At 32.3% G+C, this 17,641-nt stretch overlaps 3 protein-coding genes and 1 pseudogene across 6 annotated transcripts; 2 read left to right on the top strand and 2 right to left on the bottom strand.

The window, feature by feature from the left end:
• Positions 1-197: 197 nt before the first annotated feature.
• On the top strand, positions 198-3,730 carry ATMPK8 (Protein kinase superfamily protein). Of its 3 annotated transcripts, none has more exons than NM_101675.4 (12): positions 201-362; positions 440-712; positions 940-1,342; positions 1,435-1,562; positions 1,665-1,724; positions 1,883-2,032; positions 2,145-2,300; positions 2,392-2,529; positions 2,644-2,717; positions 2,805-2,921; positions 3,012-3,210; positions 3,310-3,688. In NM_101675.4, exons 2-12 carry the CDS (start codon positions 446-448, stop codon positions 3,385-3,387), a joined length of 1,770 nt encoding a protein of 589 aa, NP_173253.1. In that variant the 5' UTR covers positions 201-362; positions 440-445; the 3' UTR covers positions 3,388-3,688. The 3 variants fall into 3 exon arrangements, with proteins under 3 accessions (NP_849685.1, NP_173253.1, NP_001185027.1); NM_001198098.1 differs by having other exon boundaries at positions 216-362; positions 437-712; positions 3,310-3,730; NM_179354.3 differs by having other exon boundaries at positions 198-712; positions 3,310-3,644.
• Positions 3,731-6,517: 2,787 nt separating this feature from the next.
• LAC1 (laccase 1) lies at positions 6,518-9,189 on the top strand. The gene is made up of 5 exons (NM_101674.4): positions 6,518-6,736; positions 6,966-7,117; positions 7,220-7,464; positions 7,695-7,823; positions 7,925-9,189. Exons 1-5 carry the CDS (start codon positions 6,635-6,637, stop codon positions 9,040-9,042), a joined length of 1,746 nt encoding a protein of 581 aa, NP_173252.2. The 5' UTR covers positions 6,518-6,634; the 3' UTR covers positions 9,043-9,189.
• A 39-nt stretch (positions 9,190-9,228) lies between these two features.
• AT1G18130 (Class II aaRS and biotin synthetases superfamily protein) lies at positions 9,229-12,133 on the bottom strand (the record flags this gene model as incomplete). The annotated part of the gene is made up of 5 exons (NM_101673.1): positions 9,229-9,312; positions 9,390-9,461; positions 9,547-9,618; positions 9,714-9,935; positions 12,086-12,133. The coding sequence occupies 5 exons, from the start codon at positions 12,131-12,133 to the stop codon at positions 9,229-9,231; spliced, it is 498 nt and encodes a 165-aa protein (NP_173251.1).
• Positions 12,134-14,101: 1,968 nt separating this feature from the next.
• AT1G18120 lies at positions 14,102-15,936 on the bottom strand (annotated as a pseudogene). Its single transcript has one exon.
• Positions 15,937-17,641: the final 1,705 nt, after the last annotated feature.

The following is a 17,641-nucleotide window of genomic DNA, read 5'->3' as shown; positions in this document are numbered from 1 at the left end:
TTTCGAACCTTGTCCGGTTGAGTTTAATCCGTTTAGTGATTGAACGAAAATACATTTATTGTATGGGCCGCTTTGTAGGCCCATATACTCAATAAATGCATATGCCCGAATCAGGTTATCATTAACCGGTATAGACAAACCGGGTCGTCGAAATATTCCAAAGGTTTAAATATTTTGTTCTTCTCCCTCCACTCACTCTCTCTAATAATCAAGCAGGGGAAAAAAATAAATATCTGAGCATAAATAATGAAAAAAACATAAAAAGAAAATTAAAAAAAAAATGAAAAAATAGGAGAAGAACATGGTCTCCAACTCCGAAGGACAAAACCGAGAGACGCGGCGAGAAAGACGGTGACTTGACGGTAATTGTTTGGCTCTCAAGGAATTTCGGATACCCAATTTTGTAAATTACTAATCTTTTTCTTTTCTAATCTAGTAGTGGTCTATGGGTGGTGGTGGGAATCTCGTCGACGGTGTTCGTCGATGGCTTTTTCAGCGACCTTCTTCTTCTTCTTCTTCTTCTTCTTCCAACAATAATAATAATAATCACGAACAACCCATTTTCAATTCTTCTTCTTTCTCTTCTTCCTCTAACCCCAATCATTCCGCTAACTCTGGAGAGCTTATTATTGAAGAAGATCTCGATTTCTCTGGTCTAACGCTTATTAACGTTCCTAAACGTAATCATTTACCTATGGATCCTCACAAGAAGGTACCTTTCTTCTTCTCCTTCTCTACCCTTTTATGCTATTTGCTCTTAGATGTTGTCTTTTGATTGAGATTGAAGAGACTTGTTTTGTTCTCTTAATGTTCTGTGTTATTGCATTTGCTTCCACAAAAGGATAAAGTTTCAGTTTTGTGTTTCGTTTGATTGATCTTATTGTCTTGATCCATCATTTTGGTCAATTTTAAGTATGAATCATGAATAAAATTCTTCAGGGTGAAACTGAATTCTTCACGGAGTATGGAGAAGCTAACAGGTATCAGATTCAAGAGGTTGTTGGCAAAGGAAGTTATGGTGTTGTGGCTTCTGCTGTTGACTCACACACTGGAGAGAGAGTTGCGATCAAGAAGATCAACGATGTGTTTGAGCATGTCTCCGATGCTACTAGGATTCTCAGAGAGATCAAATTGCTTCGGTTGCTTCGTCATCCTGATGTTGTGGAGATTAAACACATCATGTTACCTCCTTCTCGCAGAGAATTCCGCGATATTTATGTTGTCTTTGAGTTGATGGAATCTGATCTTCATCAAGTGATCAAGGCGAATGATGATTTGACTCCTGAGCATTATCAGTTTTTCTTGTACCAGCTTCTTCGTGGTCTGAAATATGTTCACGCAGGTTAGTTTCTGGTTTTACACATTGGTCTCTTTCGATCCTCATGATTTTTGTTATAGATAATATTGAAACACTTAAGGGTTCTCTGTTTTCAGCTAATGTGTTTCATCGGGATTTGAAACCGAAGAACATTCTAGCTAATGCTGATTGCAAATTGAAGATCTGTGATTTTGGGCTGGCTCGCGTTTCTTTTAACGATGCCCCAACCGCTATATTTTGGACTGTGAGTCATCTAACTCAATGTGAAAGCAAAACTGTTCATTAGGCTTCCTCTTAACTATTTTCAAATGCTTGTGAGCTCATTTCGTTTATATGGATTTTGTAGGATTATGTAGCTACTCGGTGGTATCGTGCCCCTGAACTCTGTGGATCGTTTTTCTCCAAAGTAAGATTCTTTTTCACCAAACCCAACTACTCTTGCTATTTCTCCCTACCAGGAAAATGCTTCTAGTTTTCTATTTTGTAGAATATTGTTGTGTGGTTCTATAGTGTTGTTGAGAAGACCAGCCATCTCAAGCTAAGTCTACTCTTGTTATATTTCAGTATACCCCTGCGATTGATATCTGGAGTGTCGGTTGCATTTTTGCGGAAATGCTTTTGGGTAAGCCTTTGTTTCCCGGGAAAAACGTTGTGCACCAATTGGATCTAATGACTGACTTTCTTGGTACTCCACCTCCTGAGTCAATATCAAGGGTTAGTCACTCAAAACACTTGTTCATATTTTCTGTAGCAAATTTAATGTTCCATACATCATTGAGAGTAATTTAATCCTTGTAATGAGCTTTGCAATCTTGGACTTCTACAGATTAGAAATGAAAAGGCGAGGAGATATCTTAGCAGCATGAGGAAAAAACAACCAGTCCCTTTCTCTCATAAATTCCCTAAAGCTGATCCTTTGGCTCTCCGCCTTCTGGAACGCCTGCTTGCCTTTGATCCGAAAGATCGTGCATCAGCTGAAGATGTAAGTGAGAAGTAAATTTGCTTTACTTTTCCCTTTTGTTTTATACAGAACGAAACTCTTATATTCGTCGTTTTTGATTTTCATATTACAGGCACTAGCTGATCCATATTTCAGTGGTTTGTCAAATTCAGAGCGTGAACCAACAACACAGCCAATTTCAAAGCTTGAATTTGACTTTGAGAGAAAGAAGTTAGTTAAAGATGATGTCAGAGAATTAATTTACCGAGAGGTAACAAACAAACACAAAAGCCTTCTACATATATCCTTTTCTTTAATCTGAATTTGTTTCAATGTTATTCATTGATCCTAACAATCACTTTTCTTTGGATTTTGTAAATATCAGATATTGGAATATCATCCTCAGATGTTGGAGGAATACCTTCGTGGTGGTGATCAGCTTAGCTTTATGTACCCAAGGTTAGCTAATTAACAGTTAACAGAAACTATAAGTCTTGAAAACAGAAAGTTATGAACTCGATAAATCTTTTTGTTGTTTACGCGCAGTGGGGTAGACCGATTTAAAAGGCAATTTGCTCATCTTGAAGAAAATCAAGGTAAACCAGGAGCAGCAGGAGGAGGAAGAAGTACTGCACTTCACAGACATCATGCTTCCTTGCCAAGGTAATGTCTTTCACAGAATCTCTCTATCTCTTCTCTTCTCTTCTCAATCTCCCTCTGAGAGCATTGTGCTTCTCTATGATGATGTTGCAGAGAGAGAGTTCCTGCTCCAAATGGTGAAACTGCAGAAGAAAGCAGTGATGTTGAGAGAAGAGCAGCAGCTGCTGTGGCTTCAACCTTGGAATCCGAGGAAGCAGACAATGGAGGAGGTTACAGTGCTCGTAACCTCATGAAGAGTGCAAGCATCAGCGGTTCTAAATGCATTGGTGTCCAATCTAAAACTGACAAAGAGGTTAGTTAGTAAAGAAAGAAAGAAAGAAAAACAGAAGATCTTGAAAAGGAACATGACGATGAAGTTTGCTTACTGTTGTTCTTTTCTCTTTGTTTGCAGGATACCATAGCTGAGGAAGAAGATAATGAAACAGTTGCAGAGCTTACTGATAAAGTTGCTTCTCTTCACAATTCTTAAAAATGATTTAGTTATTTTTTTTCTTTTCTTTTCTTTTTTCACGAAAGTTTTCTGGTGAAAAGAAATTGGTTTCTCCATTCATCCACATCTATCTTCGTGGTTGGGTTTGATTTGTTGTATTTAATAGTTTTGGGGGTTTGATGAAACTTTAAATAAAAACATCGATCTCCATGTAATTTTTTTGTTTCTCTCTTTTCTTTAAACACTCATATTTTGAAATTATTTATATACTATTCAGTATTCACTTTGCTTCAGTACTTTGGGAGAGTTTGTGTGATTGGTATGATCCGGTCCAGGTCAAACCGGGATATTGGGTCTTATATAATAAATTATATTAACCTGAAGAACATACTCGACTTCTTAAAAGTAAAAAAGATAAGACTAAAAAATTAGCACACATAATAATAATGCTGTGTTAGTTGGCTTTTTAATGACGAAGACTAACCTAATATCTATTATTTATATTCCATGGTCCATCTGAATTGATACCATTCTTGGACTAATCTCATAACGACAAAATAAAATAAATAAAACGACAAAAAGAAGAAGAAAAAAAATGAACAAAATCGGGTTTTTGAAAAAGAGGTCAGAAATAATGGTATGGTCGAGTAAAGTGAGCTCCAGGGAGCTTACTCACCAACTCCAAACTACAGTCTCGATAAGAAAAAGAAACTGCAAAAAGTTGATGTATATATGGCGAACAAAGTCCACAGACGCCAGATTGGTTAAAGCAATTAGGCTACACTGTTTTTACATTATTTAGTAGAAATACTAATTGAATTTGTGCATGTTTAAAAGTGAAAAAAAACTAACATTATACTAATGGATCATGCCGCCAAACTTTGGAATTTGACTTCAAATTATGACCACTACAAATATAAATTAAAGAAAAAGTTGGTTTCATGTAAACTATAGGATCGTAAAGGAAGATTGTCACAAAACTCTTGACTAATAAAATTGGAAGTTAAAATGTCCGAAGAAAAGTTATATTACAAGTCTTTTCTAATCGCCAGTGAAAAGAAAATCGGTTCAAACTACATATTTTTTGTTCTCATAAAACGGTTTGTGGTCTTAAACATGCTGAAGATTCACATCCATTTATAGTTTTATTTTCGACTCCTCTATATCATTGGAGCTCACACATTTTCTTTTTGTTTTCATAGGAATCATTTTGCATTTTAAATCCATGTTAAATTTTTGCAAAGCATCAGTTTATGAGTTGTGTTCTATTTACGAATGAAAAAGGAGACTTGCATTTGTAGTATGTAATTCATATATTTTTTATCAGGTTTAAAACAGTTTGCAATTTCGTCCTATTATTTGTTCTCTTCGATGGCTCGCACCAACCCATGCACAGATCACATCACTTTATCGACCATAAAGTTTCAATGATTTTCCTAATATAAGACTTTTTAAAAGTATTCCATCATACATCTATATATCACTAATGTGGACTTCAAATTTCCATATTATCAGTACGAAGATTTAATAAGCGGAATTAACTACAAAGCCTATAATTCCATTTATATAAACAACATGTTTTGATCTCTGGTTTAAGAAGAGATTATATACTTTCGTCCCATACTTTATTGTTACAGAAACAGATAATGTGAATTTTTTATATATATGGTAACCATAATGCACCAAACGGAAACTCTAACAAATTCTTTTAATAAAAAATTGTTTGCAGATGACGCTTGAACCCAATTATAATATAAGGGAATTTTGGGTTTATTTTCCGACTTTGTAAACACTTCTTAATCACAACAGAAAACGTTAAAAAAGAAAAGGACATTAATTTGGACATATATATCATACACGTTTTTCATGTGAAAGTTAAATTTACCCCACAAATCCTGAATAAATATCTACTAAAGTACACATAACTTTTTACGTAACCAATTTTACATGCATGTGTTTCTTTTTCAGAAGGATTATCAACCGTGAATAATTAGATCATGTTCCACTTATTGTTAAACAAATACATATATCGAAAAATGATATTACTTTTTAACCATTCAAGAGTTCATAGTTGAGAATTACAATGTTGGAACATGAACTAAATTATCCTCAGTTCTATTCAATTCATTTTTAATTTAATTTTAATTCTATTCAAATTTTCTTAATTAACCGAGAAATATCGAATTATATAGTTGGTGATTGAATATATATACATTTTGTATTTGATTTGTTAGTGCTATACATTTTCATTAGAACAAATACATATTTCGTCGAAGACCATAACTAAGATATCAAACCTTATATAAAGTCATCTTAATCAACTATCAAACAGACTCAAATAACAAAAGGAGGAATTGAGGTGTTTATATATATATATATATATATAAATGAGCAAGTTGTTTGATACGAGAGGGATACATTTAAATCGGGGGAAGTTTGGTGAAAAGAGATATTGACTGGATGAAAAGCTGAAGTAGATGAGATATGAGATAGGTAGAGAAGAGAACTGGAAGATAGAATTATAGAAAGAAAGTATACATATATAAAAAAAAAACAAGAGGGGATTTAGCTTTTGTATATATGATGAGTATGACTCATACTGTATGAGCAATTGGTGATGTTTCAGGAAGTCACGTGGTTTTAGCTAGGGATCATGGGGGAAATAACTAAATCGTAGGCCGTAGCAGATATATAGATTCATATAAAACGAAAGATGTTGATATAGACGAAACGAAAAAAAAACTACAGATGTTCAAATTTAATAAATACAAAAAATCGAGTAATTTATTATTATTATTTAAAGTTATGAGTTACGAGTTACTTAGTTAAATAAAATTGAGTACTTAGTTAATGAGTTATGAGTACTCAATGACATATACTAGCAGGTAACCATTTTAGTGATGCTATATAATTTAGAAGCATGCTGATTGTATCCATTTGAGATCATGAGTATATATATATATGAGAGATTTGAAATCTTCAAAATAACTCACTTTTTCGTACGTGGTACACTCACCTACCAATCCAATTATGTAAGAAAACTCACCAGTAATAATTTGTCTCCTTTTTTTTCTTTTCTTGCAGGACATTTTTTTGGGATCATCTCAATGGGGTTTCTTAAAACTTTAAATAATATAGGTACTTTAACAGAATTATGTATAATAATAAAGTTTAAACTAGAAATGAAACCCATGATGATGCTATATAAAGGAGCCTTCACAATATCAAACTTGATCAATAATCATAGCTAAGTAAAAGAAAGAAGATATCAGTCTTCTATAAAGAAATGGAAAATTTAGGGTTTCTAATAATTTCGACCTTTTTGCTTCTATTTACAACTCTTCTCCCTTATTCTTCGGCTTCAACCACTCGTCGATTTCACTTTAATGTAAGCAAATTTAGGCAGATTCAATTTCATGTTACTGATATGATTATACTAAAGATTTGGAAAACTCATACAGCATTTATTCAAGATTTGTATCGCTTATAAAAGAACATCTTTATCAATTATAGTACATACAGTTTCTTAACGTGGTAGTTATATTACGCTCATGTAATAGTAACATTTTCATCAATGTGATATATAGTAAACGTTTTTTTGTTTCTTGGGGTTTTAGGTCGAATGGAAGAAGGTAACTCGATTGTGCCACACCAAACAACTTCTAACGGTGAACGGACAATATCCAGGACCGACCGTGGCAGTACACGAAGGTGACATCGTAGAAATCAAAGTGACTAACCGGATTGCTCACAATACAACTATTCATTGGTAACACTCGTGCATGCATAATTCAACCACTTTTAACATCTTGTTTTAGTTCTTTCTGTGAGTTTATTTATCGTTTTTATATTTTTGGGGGTTTGTGAGCAGGCATGGGTTAAGGCAATACCGGACCGGTTGGGCTGATGGACCGGCTTACATAACGCAATGTCCGATAAGATCGAAACAATCATATACATATAGATTCAAAGTGGAGGATCAAAGAGGCACACTCCTTTGGCATGCTCATCACTCATGGCAACGAGCCTCCGTCTACGGCGCTTTCATCATCTATCCGCGGCAGCCTTATCCCTTTTCCGGCAGCCATATCCAATCCGAAATTCCCATTATACTTGGTAAAAAATATAACTTCTTTTCTTTCTTTTCTTTTTTTTTTCATTTCCCTTCAAACATATATGTATACGAAATTTAGAATCACGATTATGCGATCTTAAAACTAAGCTGGTTCAACTCCTCCATATGTAAAAAAACACCAAGCCAGTGACAAAAAGTGCTTATATCATTTTTAACTAGTTTTAATTGCACGATGTAGATTGAATAGAATATGTGAAATTGGATTATGTAGGTGAATGGTGGAATGATGACGTGGACAATGTTGAGAAAGCGATGATGAAGACCGGAGCTGGGGCTAAAGTTTCCGACGCTTACACCCTTAACGGGCTTCCCGGCCCACTTTATCCATGTTCTACCAAAGGTCCAGTTTATTTCGCTTAACCGATGATTTAAGTTCCAAACCGGATCGATTCAATTCCGGCCCAATTTGGTTCGTTTCTCACTGATTATGATCGTCTGCAGATACTTTCACGGCGACCGTAGACGCCGGAAAAACCTACATCCTCCGCATAATCAATGCAGCTCTAAACAACGAGCTCTTCGTCGCTGTAGCGAATCACACGCTAACTGTAGTCGAAGTCGACGCGGTTTACACCAAACCGGTTCATACCAAAGCAATCATGATCGCTCCCGGTCAAACCACCACCCTTCTTCTCCGCGCCGACCAACTCTCCGGCGGTGAATTTCTCATCGCCGCAACTCCTTACGTCACTTCCGTCTTTCCTTTCAACAACTCAACCACCGTAGGATTCATCCGTTACACCGGTAAAACCAAACCGGAAAATTCCGTAAACACACGGCGGAGACGGCGATTAACGGCAATGTCGACAGTCGTAGCTCTCCCGAATATGCTGGATACGAAATTCGCGACGAAATTCTCCGATAGCATCAAAAGTCTGGGATCAGCGAAGTATCCATGTAAAGTCCCGACGAAGATAGACAAGCGAGTGATCACCACGATAAGTCTCAATCTCCAGGATTGTCCGTTAAATCAGACCTGCGACGGTTACGCAGGGAAGAGATTCTTCGCATCAATGAACAACATCTCATTTGTCAGACCTCCGATATCGATCCTCGAAAGCTACTATAAGAAACAGAGCAAAGGAGTTTTCTCACTCGATTTCCCAGAGAAACCACCGAACAGATTCGATTTCACGGGAGTAGATCCGGTATCGGAAAACATGAACACAGAATTCGGTACGAAGCTTTTCGAAGTCGAATTCGGATCGAGATTAGAGATCGTGTTTCAGGGAACGAGTTTCTTAAACATCGAGAATCATCCTTTACATGTACACGGACACAATTTCTTCGTAGTGGGAAGAGGATTTGGGAATTTTGACCCGGAGAAGGATCCGAAAAGGTACAACTTGGTGGATCCGCCGGAGAGGAATACTTTTGCAGTGCCGACGGGAGGATGGGCGGCGATTAGGATAAATGCGGATAATCCAGGAGTTTGGTTTATTCACTGTCATCTAGAACAACATACTTCGTGGGGTTTAGCAATGGGGTTTATCGTCAAAGATGGACCTCTTCCTTCACAAACTCTGCTTCCTCCTCCTCATGATCTTCCTCAGTGTTAAAAAATGTCTTCTATTATTATTACCTGGTTTTGTTAGGGTTTTGGTTTCGCTAATTAAGAGTGTTTAAATATAAATATAGATTGTCTTTTTTGGTTTTAATTGTCAAAATGGTTTGTGAATTCTTAATAGAAACATATTTTCCAAATATCCACGTTCTTATGATCACTAGACACAAATAAAAGGGTCTCAAAGAAAGTTGGCCGTCTTCAATTTGAATTCATCCGACAGAGTCTCGATGCTCATCATTTCGTCTCTAAGCCAAACAGTCACCTGACAACAAAAACCATGTTTGTGAGAGAGGCTTGATGCACAGACATTTAATGGAATGAGCAAAACTGGATTCTAACCTGTCCCGTTCTAGCCTCTTCATCACCCACGACTAGTATGTAGTTGTAGTGTGCAACCTGAGCTTCTTGCACCTACTCACAACCACAATCATCATTCAAAATGTATACGGGAACATAAACCTCAATGGTTTGTGCTCAGGGACCTTGTAACAGTTACCTTGTCACTGACGTTTCTATCCGTTGTGTCAACATCAACATAGTAGCCAGCTTCGTGAATTTGATCTCTCACCTGTTTGAATATACGCAAACAAAGGAAATTAGGAAGAGAGATATAATAAGACTCTGCAAGTAAACTCGTTAAGAGTACAGTCATGAATGTATAACCTTGTCTGCGTAGGAACGATAATCCTCTGAAACAGAGCAAACTATGGCCTGGCGGGGACTAAGCCAGAAGGGGAATTTTCCTTTGTACTGTTCCAACAATATGGCAAAAAGACGCTCAACAGAGCTCAACACCGCTCTATGTATCAGCACAGATCTCTCTATCATAGTTTCATTCTCAGCTGAATATTCTAGTTTGAAGCGATCACGAAGGTGAAAATCAACCTGATATTAGGCAACAGCAGAAACGACACACTAAATAAACTGCCAAGAGAAATGCAGGGAATAGAAAAAAAAAAAAAAAAAAGAGTTTGGGAGCCAAACCTGTATAGTAGCACACTGGAATATAGGCACTTTCTTTTATGTTTTAAATAAAAACAAATATAGGCATTTTCTATATATTTACTTTTGTTAAGCTTTTCATTCACTATCTTTCTTTAACATCTTTAAATTAATAAAATGTTTTCTTAATGAATTTAGTTTAGTTTATTTAAGAAAAATAAAACGTTAAATTCTAAAACTTTGATTAAAAATAAAAAATTGGGAGATTTGTAAAACTACCATTTATTTACTACCATTTTGTAACAATACCCTATTATGTTGTTCATTTTTAAAAATATCCCTTCCCTTGAACAAAATGATTATATTACCCTCATCTAATAGGAACATGTAATTGGAAACTGAATTTTTTCCGCCAATTTTTTGGCGCCAAAATTTATTTTTCCCGCCGATTTTTGGCGCCAAAATTATTTTTCCCGCCGATTTTTTGGCGCCAAAAATTTTTTTTTCCGCCAAAAAAATATTTCCGCCAAACTTTTTTCCCGCTAAAAAAAAAATTCCCACCAAATTTTTTTTCGTAACAAATATTTTCTCAGCCGAAAAAATGCTTTTAAAAATCCTTGTAAATTTTTTTTGGCTAGAAATAAATTTACAAGGGATTTTAAAAGGGTTTTAAAAGATTTACAAGATATTTTAAAAGGGTTTTAAAAGATTTACAAGGGATTTAAAAAAGGTTTTAAAAGATTTACAATGGATTTTAAAGGATCTTCTTGTAAATTCTTTGAAAATCTTTTAAAAACCCTTGTACATCTTTTAAAACTCATTTAAACCCTTTAAAAATATCTTGTAAATCTTTTAAAATTCCTTATAAATCTTTTAAAACACTTTTAAACCCTTTAAAAAACCTTTGTAAATTTTTTAAAATCCCTTATAAATCTTTTAAAACACTTTAAACCCTTTAAAAATTTTAAAAAAACCTTTGTTAATCTTTTAAAGCCCTTTAAAATTCCTTTTAAATATTTTAAAACCCTTTTAAAATCCCTTGTAAATCTGTTAAAAACCTTTTAAAATCCCTTGTAAATCTGTTAAAAACCTTTTAAAATCCCTTGTAAATCTTTTAAAATCTCTTGTAAATCTTTTAAAACTCCTTTTAAAATCCCTTGTAAATCTTTTAAAACCCTTTTAAAATCCCTTGTAAATCTATTTCCCGCCAAAAAAAAAAATGCGGGAAAGAAATTTTTGAAAAAAAAATTTGGCGGGAATTTTTTTTTCGAAAAAGTTTTGCGGGAAAATTTTGGCGGGAAATTTATTTTAGAATATTTTAGACGAAAAAATATTAATATTTTATTTTGTTAACCTAAAATAATTTTTAAATAGGGGTAAAATGGTCATTAAAAATTTAAAGAGGGTATAAATGAAAATGGATAAAACAAAAGGGTAGAGTTGAAAAGGGGCATTATGAAAAGGGCATTAGAAAGAATTTTTCAACTTTCTAATGTAAAGTGGTTGAACTTTGTTTACATAACAAAAAAAATTGTTTTGATTAATCAAAGAAATGAATTGACTTTATTATCCATTAAGACAACAATGTTTGAAAAACTCGATTACGTGAATTTGATGAATAGTTTTGTAGGCAAAAATCTAAATAGAGCTATATTTAAAAATATAATTTTGTTTTTTTCCCTCTTTTTTACTTACAAAACGCTTATAAAATGTTATAAAAAATGTTCTATAAAGTTTTAGTATAACTTTTATATATTATTATTATTTGTGATTATGCAAACAAATAAAAGACACAATTTGTTTATTTTCATAAGGCATTTTTGCATGACAGACCGGCTCTGCCGTTGAGACGGTAATTTACTATTGCAAGAAACTCGCAAACGCCAAATAAGGGATGTATGTGACTAAGGAACTATTCTTCGACATAAACCGCGAGGTACGCTTACGTAATCCACACAAGCTCGTCAAACTGGTGAAGGTTAGCCCCAATCCTCGTATTTAACATTGCGCTTTGTCAAAAAAAATGCTATTGAAAAGGGCCCAAAAAATTCTGAATGTTTTTTCAAAGATACATCCTATAAATTGAGGTTCACGGCAGAGGATAGGTTTGTTTCATCCTCATCGGGATGATTCTTCGACATTGGTGGAGCAGCAGAGAACGAAGACGATGAGAAATTTGTAAAAAGTTGTGAGACGGACGTCGATAGGTTTTAGTTTCGGACTTTGGAGTTTCAGGGAGGGAGACCTTGTTTTTAATTTTGAAGCGTACTATGGGCCATGGGGGTGTCTTTTTTCCCAACAAATAGGAATTTTTGATATTTTAATATATTAACTTTAAATTATTATGAAACTAACAAGTTATTACTATTTCATAACAACCATTTATAGTTTATTATAATTAAAGCAATAAACGATTAGTATAGAAAATGTAGATTTTTTGCCCCAAAAAGAACATAAAGATATAATTATATCTATACATATTGGGAAATATATCTAAGGTATTTTTTCAACATTTTATAAAATAGTACTCATTTAATTCATTATTAAAATATTTCAACTAAAAAATAATTATTAAAATACCAAATTTTCTAATTAAACCCCTAAAATAAAATGGAACAGAATTGTTGTAAAGAAAGAAAAAAGATTAGACACTATAGAAAAAATAATAATAAAATAAAGGAAGAAAAGACAAGAATGGAAACAATAAAGAAGATTGTCGAACACTTCAACTTATCAAATATGAGCTTAATTAGGTTAACAATCTTGTATATTGCAAACGATATATCTCTACAGAAAAGATGAGCATTGTGCCTTCGAACGATCTTGTATATTTCAAACGATCCAGAAGAAACCTTTAAAATAGCTCTATTCTAACATATTTCGAACTTGCTTTCTTTTGTCAACAAGCATGCATCTTATATTATTGTAAACGACAAATCTTATTATATGAAGTATGGTTTTCAAAGTTACTAACTCATAAGATTATGCCACATGTCAAGTCTATCGATCAGATGTTGACATGTGTAAGAAAATAATTAACTTTTTTCTTCTTAAAGAAATAGAAATACTAAAAAAGAAATCAATTAACTTTTTTCTTCTTAAAGAAATAGAAAACTAAAAAATAAATCATTATTAACATATACTAATTCATATTTCTATATCTAAAAAATCTTACATTTTATTTTTCTTAACCAAAAGGAAAATTAACAAAAAAAAAAATTATATATGTTATTGGTCAAATTTTTAATATATATGGTATTAACAAATGTTTTATTATTATGAATTATGTTTTGTTAATTGTTAATAATTTTTAATATCTTATTATATAAAGTATGGTTTTCAAAGTTACTAACTCATACGATTTTGCCACGTGTCAAATCTATCAATCAGATGTTGACATGTGTAAGAAAATAATTAACTTTTTTCTTCTTAAAGAAATAGAAATACTTAAAAAGAAATCAATTAACTTTTTTCTTCTTAAAGAAATAGAAAACTAAAAAATAAATCATTATTAACATATACTAATTCATATGTCTATATCTAAAAAATATTACATTTTATTTTTCTTAACCAAAAGGAAAATTAACAAAAAAAAAAAATTATATATGTTATTGGTCAAATTTTTAATATATATGGTATTAGCAAATGTTTTATTATTATGAATTATGTTTTGTTAATTGTTAATAATTTTAATATTAACTAAGATATAGATTTGATCTCATATATATATATATATATATATTATTTTGACATGAAATCATTATCAAGTAAGATGAAGTGTGTAGAATTAAAATCGAGTTTTTTATGAAATAGATAGTTAAATTGTATTACAAAATTGAATGTATAAGATAAAAATTTATTTTTTCTTCTAAATACTAAATTATAATATAAAAAAGTGTGTAGGTTACTATTTAGACTTCAAATATCATCAATAAGACTGAATGGGTATAACAAAATAAAATGCATAAGACTACTATTTTACTATTCAAAATTATAAGAACAATGTATCGACTATTATTTTACTATTCAAAATTTAAATATTATCGATAAAAATTACATTTACATCTTACACCCGCCTATTTAGGCGGGTCTTATCTAGTTATTTATAAATAAAAGACAAGAGAACAAGAAGAGAAAACATTATAATTAGTATAGTCGTACGTCTTTACCCATCAGTTGTGATGGTGGAGCCGATTGGTTGCCAATACTCACGCATAGGCTCATTAATAGGATAGACAATAAGCTCACGAAGGGTCATTGGCTGAACGACGTTAGCGTCAGCTCCAAAGAAAAGATGAGCATTGTGCCTTCTCAGTGTTGTGACGTCCGTCCGGGATTTGTTTTAGCAAGGTCGTTCAACATTGGACCAATCTTCTCGTTGTGTTGTTTGACTAAATCGTTGAGTGGCTCGTAACACTCGTTGCCCTGTCTTGTATTCTTGTCTCGATATTGGTAAGCAACCCAACGAGCTAGCAATTGAATCGCGAATTTACTCGCTTTTAAAGAGTGTAACAACTGCAAATTTAAAAATGTTAGTATGTATATGTATAGTGAATTATATAAGAGTAAATTTTGAAAAATTCCTTCTTTTTGGGTTTTCATTTGAAAAATACTCTATCCTTTTTTCTTTTTTTAAACAATTAATTTTAATATATAAAAGTATTAAAATAGCCTCATTAAAATTTAAGAATAACTAAAAACAAAATTAAACTTAAAACAAAAAAAGTCATAAATTAAAATTTGATGTAACTAATAATTTTAAAGATAATTATTATCTTAAATATTTTTAAACAAAATGTTGTCCAAAAAGTAAAAATTAAACTTTATTAAGTGATAGATTTTTTTAGAAATATTTAGAAATATTATTTCATTAAATTTTAATATATAGATTAAATAATTTTTTTTTTATCTCAGAATTAGTTGGAAAAAAAATTATGAATTCAAATTTAATTTTTAGCTTAAATATTTTAAACAAATTTTCGTCCAAAAAAATAAGCAAATTTTCGGTATTGTTTTGTTAATTAACGTGTTATGTAACTAATGTTATCGTATATATATATATATATATATTTATCAGCAACGTACGTTGATGTCGGACTTCAATTGATTAATAGCGGAAATGACAAATGCTTGCTGCATTTGGTTTGTTCTTGGTAAAGTTTAATTTATCTTCGGTACCAATGTAAATCATAAACAGTGACCTTCCAATGAAATCGTCGATCCAATTTGATTTCATACTTCTAAAATTATCGACTTGCTGATTTAGTGTCATCTACATACATATACGATTTGTGATTAAAATACTAATACAAAAAATCGACAGGAAATAAATTGGACGATGGCTGGCTTACGTACGGATGTTGCCGGATAGCCAAGAATAGAAGCATCGGCGACGCCAAAACTGGCTCCACGTAAAACATCAACGGCTGTTTTAAATACTGGTGGGATCTCTTCCGGAATGCCCATGAATTCAGCTTTATCATGGATCACAAAATAATAAATTTGCAATAAAACGATTGTTAGTAATCAATCATAAACTACCGTTTCCAATTTGAATTTTATATCGTGGATCGGTCGATATGCATAGTAGATTTTAGAAGAGAACGCATAATAAGTTGGAAAAAAGTATAAGTACGTAGGAATGTACAAATATGTAACTGTAACGTACCGATAAAGTCAGGGACTATGCGGCCGTCAGAAAACTTGCCGTTGGGGTCATCGCGGGATTTCCCGTACGGCCAAAAGCTTTGGGGAGGATGTTGAAATTTGCTTACAAATTAAACATTTTGTTTCCACCGTCAAAGTAAGAGTCTCCAAAAGTGAACAGTCCTACCGCCGGATTACTCTCACCGCCGAGGGCAGCGACAATGATCGGATCATGGAAGAGGGTTAATACCAATAATACCCCTAGAAGAATGACCAAATTACAGTTTTTTTGCCATAGCTTATTAGTTATGCGAGGGATGGAGATGAGAATGAACTTGTTGTTCTTATATACTCTATACATTGTTGTTGAAGAGATGAAAATATTCGACGCCTTTGATTAGGCTTTTAATAAGGAAACTCACGTCTCGTGTTTTGTTCCTCCTGATTATTCTACGCGATTGGACGTTGCAAATTATTTACTTTGTTTGAGATCCGAACCTAAACAAACCAAATTGGCATGAAATTCACGGTTTCCTTTTGAGTTTTATGCAAATAATAATAAAGTTTATACTCACATGTGACGTGTACATGAGTTCCAAAAAAAAAACTTATAAAAGTTTACAAGAGTTACCACCAGTAAGAATTAGTTTACCAATCGATCGAGTACCACAAGGATAGTCCACGTGGAAGGGATGATCCTCCTAACCGACGGCAGAAATGATGTCACGTGGCACGAGGAACAAAAGGGATCGTGGGTAACAGCTGAGACGAAGACACGACACGTATCATAATTGTGAATGCAAAGGAGTTTCAAATGGCCTATGCATGGCCTATAGGTTACACTAATCCGACCAAAGTTTCTTTTAACCTTTTCCTTTTGTTTCTTCTTCCTCTCGCTCATTACAACCAAGCCAAAACTATATTGTAAATGGCCCCGAAAACATTAATTTTTCTATAAATGGGTATAATACTTAAGGCATCTTTTTTCTTCTTCTAAGAAGATAAATATTTCATGTTTACAGTGTTAAATTTAAAACCTATACAAATGGTTCTATGATAAATGAATGTTACAAATATAAAAGATACATTGTAGTGTATAATTTTTGGTCTATCTATTCAATCAAATCATTGAAGCTAAAGAAATTAGACGAAGCGATGACAATTTTAAAGTTTTTTTCCGGATAAATTGCTTAAAAAGAGGTGTGACTGCAACTTAACATGTTCTTCTGTTGTTTTAAACATTTTTTTTAACATAAAGCAAAAATTAGTTTTGATTCTTTCATTGTAATGTATCAACAAAAAAAAGTATCTTTAATATTTTAATACTTTATTTTATAACGCTTCTTATTCTTTACGATGAATATGCGACCGACCATAAATCATACGACACGAATATAAATTTTTACTATTAACGACAAAATAACGCACATAATAGTTTGTTTTTTATGTATTTTTTATTATAAATATTTGAATTTTATAATTATATTATACATAGTTTTCTTTAATATTTTTCTTATAAGATTTTAGTTTAATTATACAAAACAAATTTTGCGGGCTAATCATGCAACACGTGACTATATACGACAAAATAACACATCATAATAGTTTGTTTATCTTTTTCTTTTTATATTGTTGTTACTATAAAAAATACTAACATGTACTATATACAAAATGAATTTTGAAGATATATTTTTATTTTTAAGAACTTATTCATTTAAAATTTTATACAAAATAATTTTTGCAGTAAAGCAAACAATATATAATTATATATGACAAAATAACGCATCGTAATAGTTCGTTTATCTTTTCTTTTTTATATTATTGCTAATATAAAAAATATTAACATGTTATTTAAAATAAATATATGAAATACATTTCGAAGATATATATTTCTTCTTAATAACTTATACATTTTACAGCTGCAATAGATATTTCGTTTGAAAACTAAATTATTGTTATTTTTACATAAACTAAAATAATTAATTCGAAAAAAACATTAAAAT

This window comes from Arabidopsis thaliana (genome assembly GCF_000001735.4).
Source record: "Arabidopsis thaliana chromosome 1 sequence".
Taxonomy (NCBI): Eukaryota; Viridiplantae; Streptophyta; class Magnoliopsida; order Brassicales; family Brassicaceae; genus Arabidopsis; species Arabidopsis thaliana.
The sequence above is the reverse complement of the archived record's forward strand: the minus strand, read 5'-3'. Positions and strand labels throughout refer to the sequence as shown.

Coding starts and splice junctions, on each gene's coding strand:
- ATMPK8 (NM_001198098.1), top strand. CDS start 446: ATGGGTGGTGGTGGGAATCTCGTCGACGGTGTTCGTCGATGGCTTTTT. Junction 1,563..1,664: donor CAACCGCTATATTTTGGACT/GTGAGTCATCTA, acceptor TGGATTTTGTAG/GATTATGTAGCTACTCGGTG. Junction 2,718..2,804: donor CTTAGCTTTATGTACCCAAG/GTTAGCTAATTA, acceptor GTTTACGCGCAG/TGGGGTAGACCGATTTAAAA.
- LAC1 (NM_101674.4), top strand. CDS start 6,635: ATGGAAAATTTAGGGTTTCTAATAATTTCGACCTTTTTGCTTCTATTT. Junction 6,737..6,965: donor CTCGTCGATTTCACTTTAAT/GTAAGCAAATTT, acceptor TTGGGGTTTTAG/GTCGAATGGAAGAAGGTAAC. Junction 7,465..7,694: donor CGAAATTCCCATTATACTTG/GTAAAAAATATA, acceptor TGGATTATGTAG/GTGAATGGTGGAATGATGAC.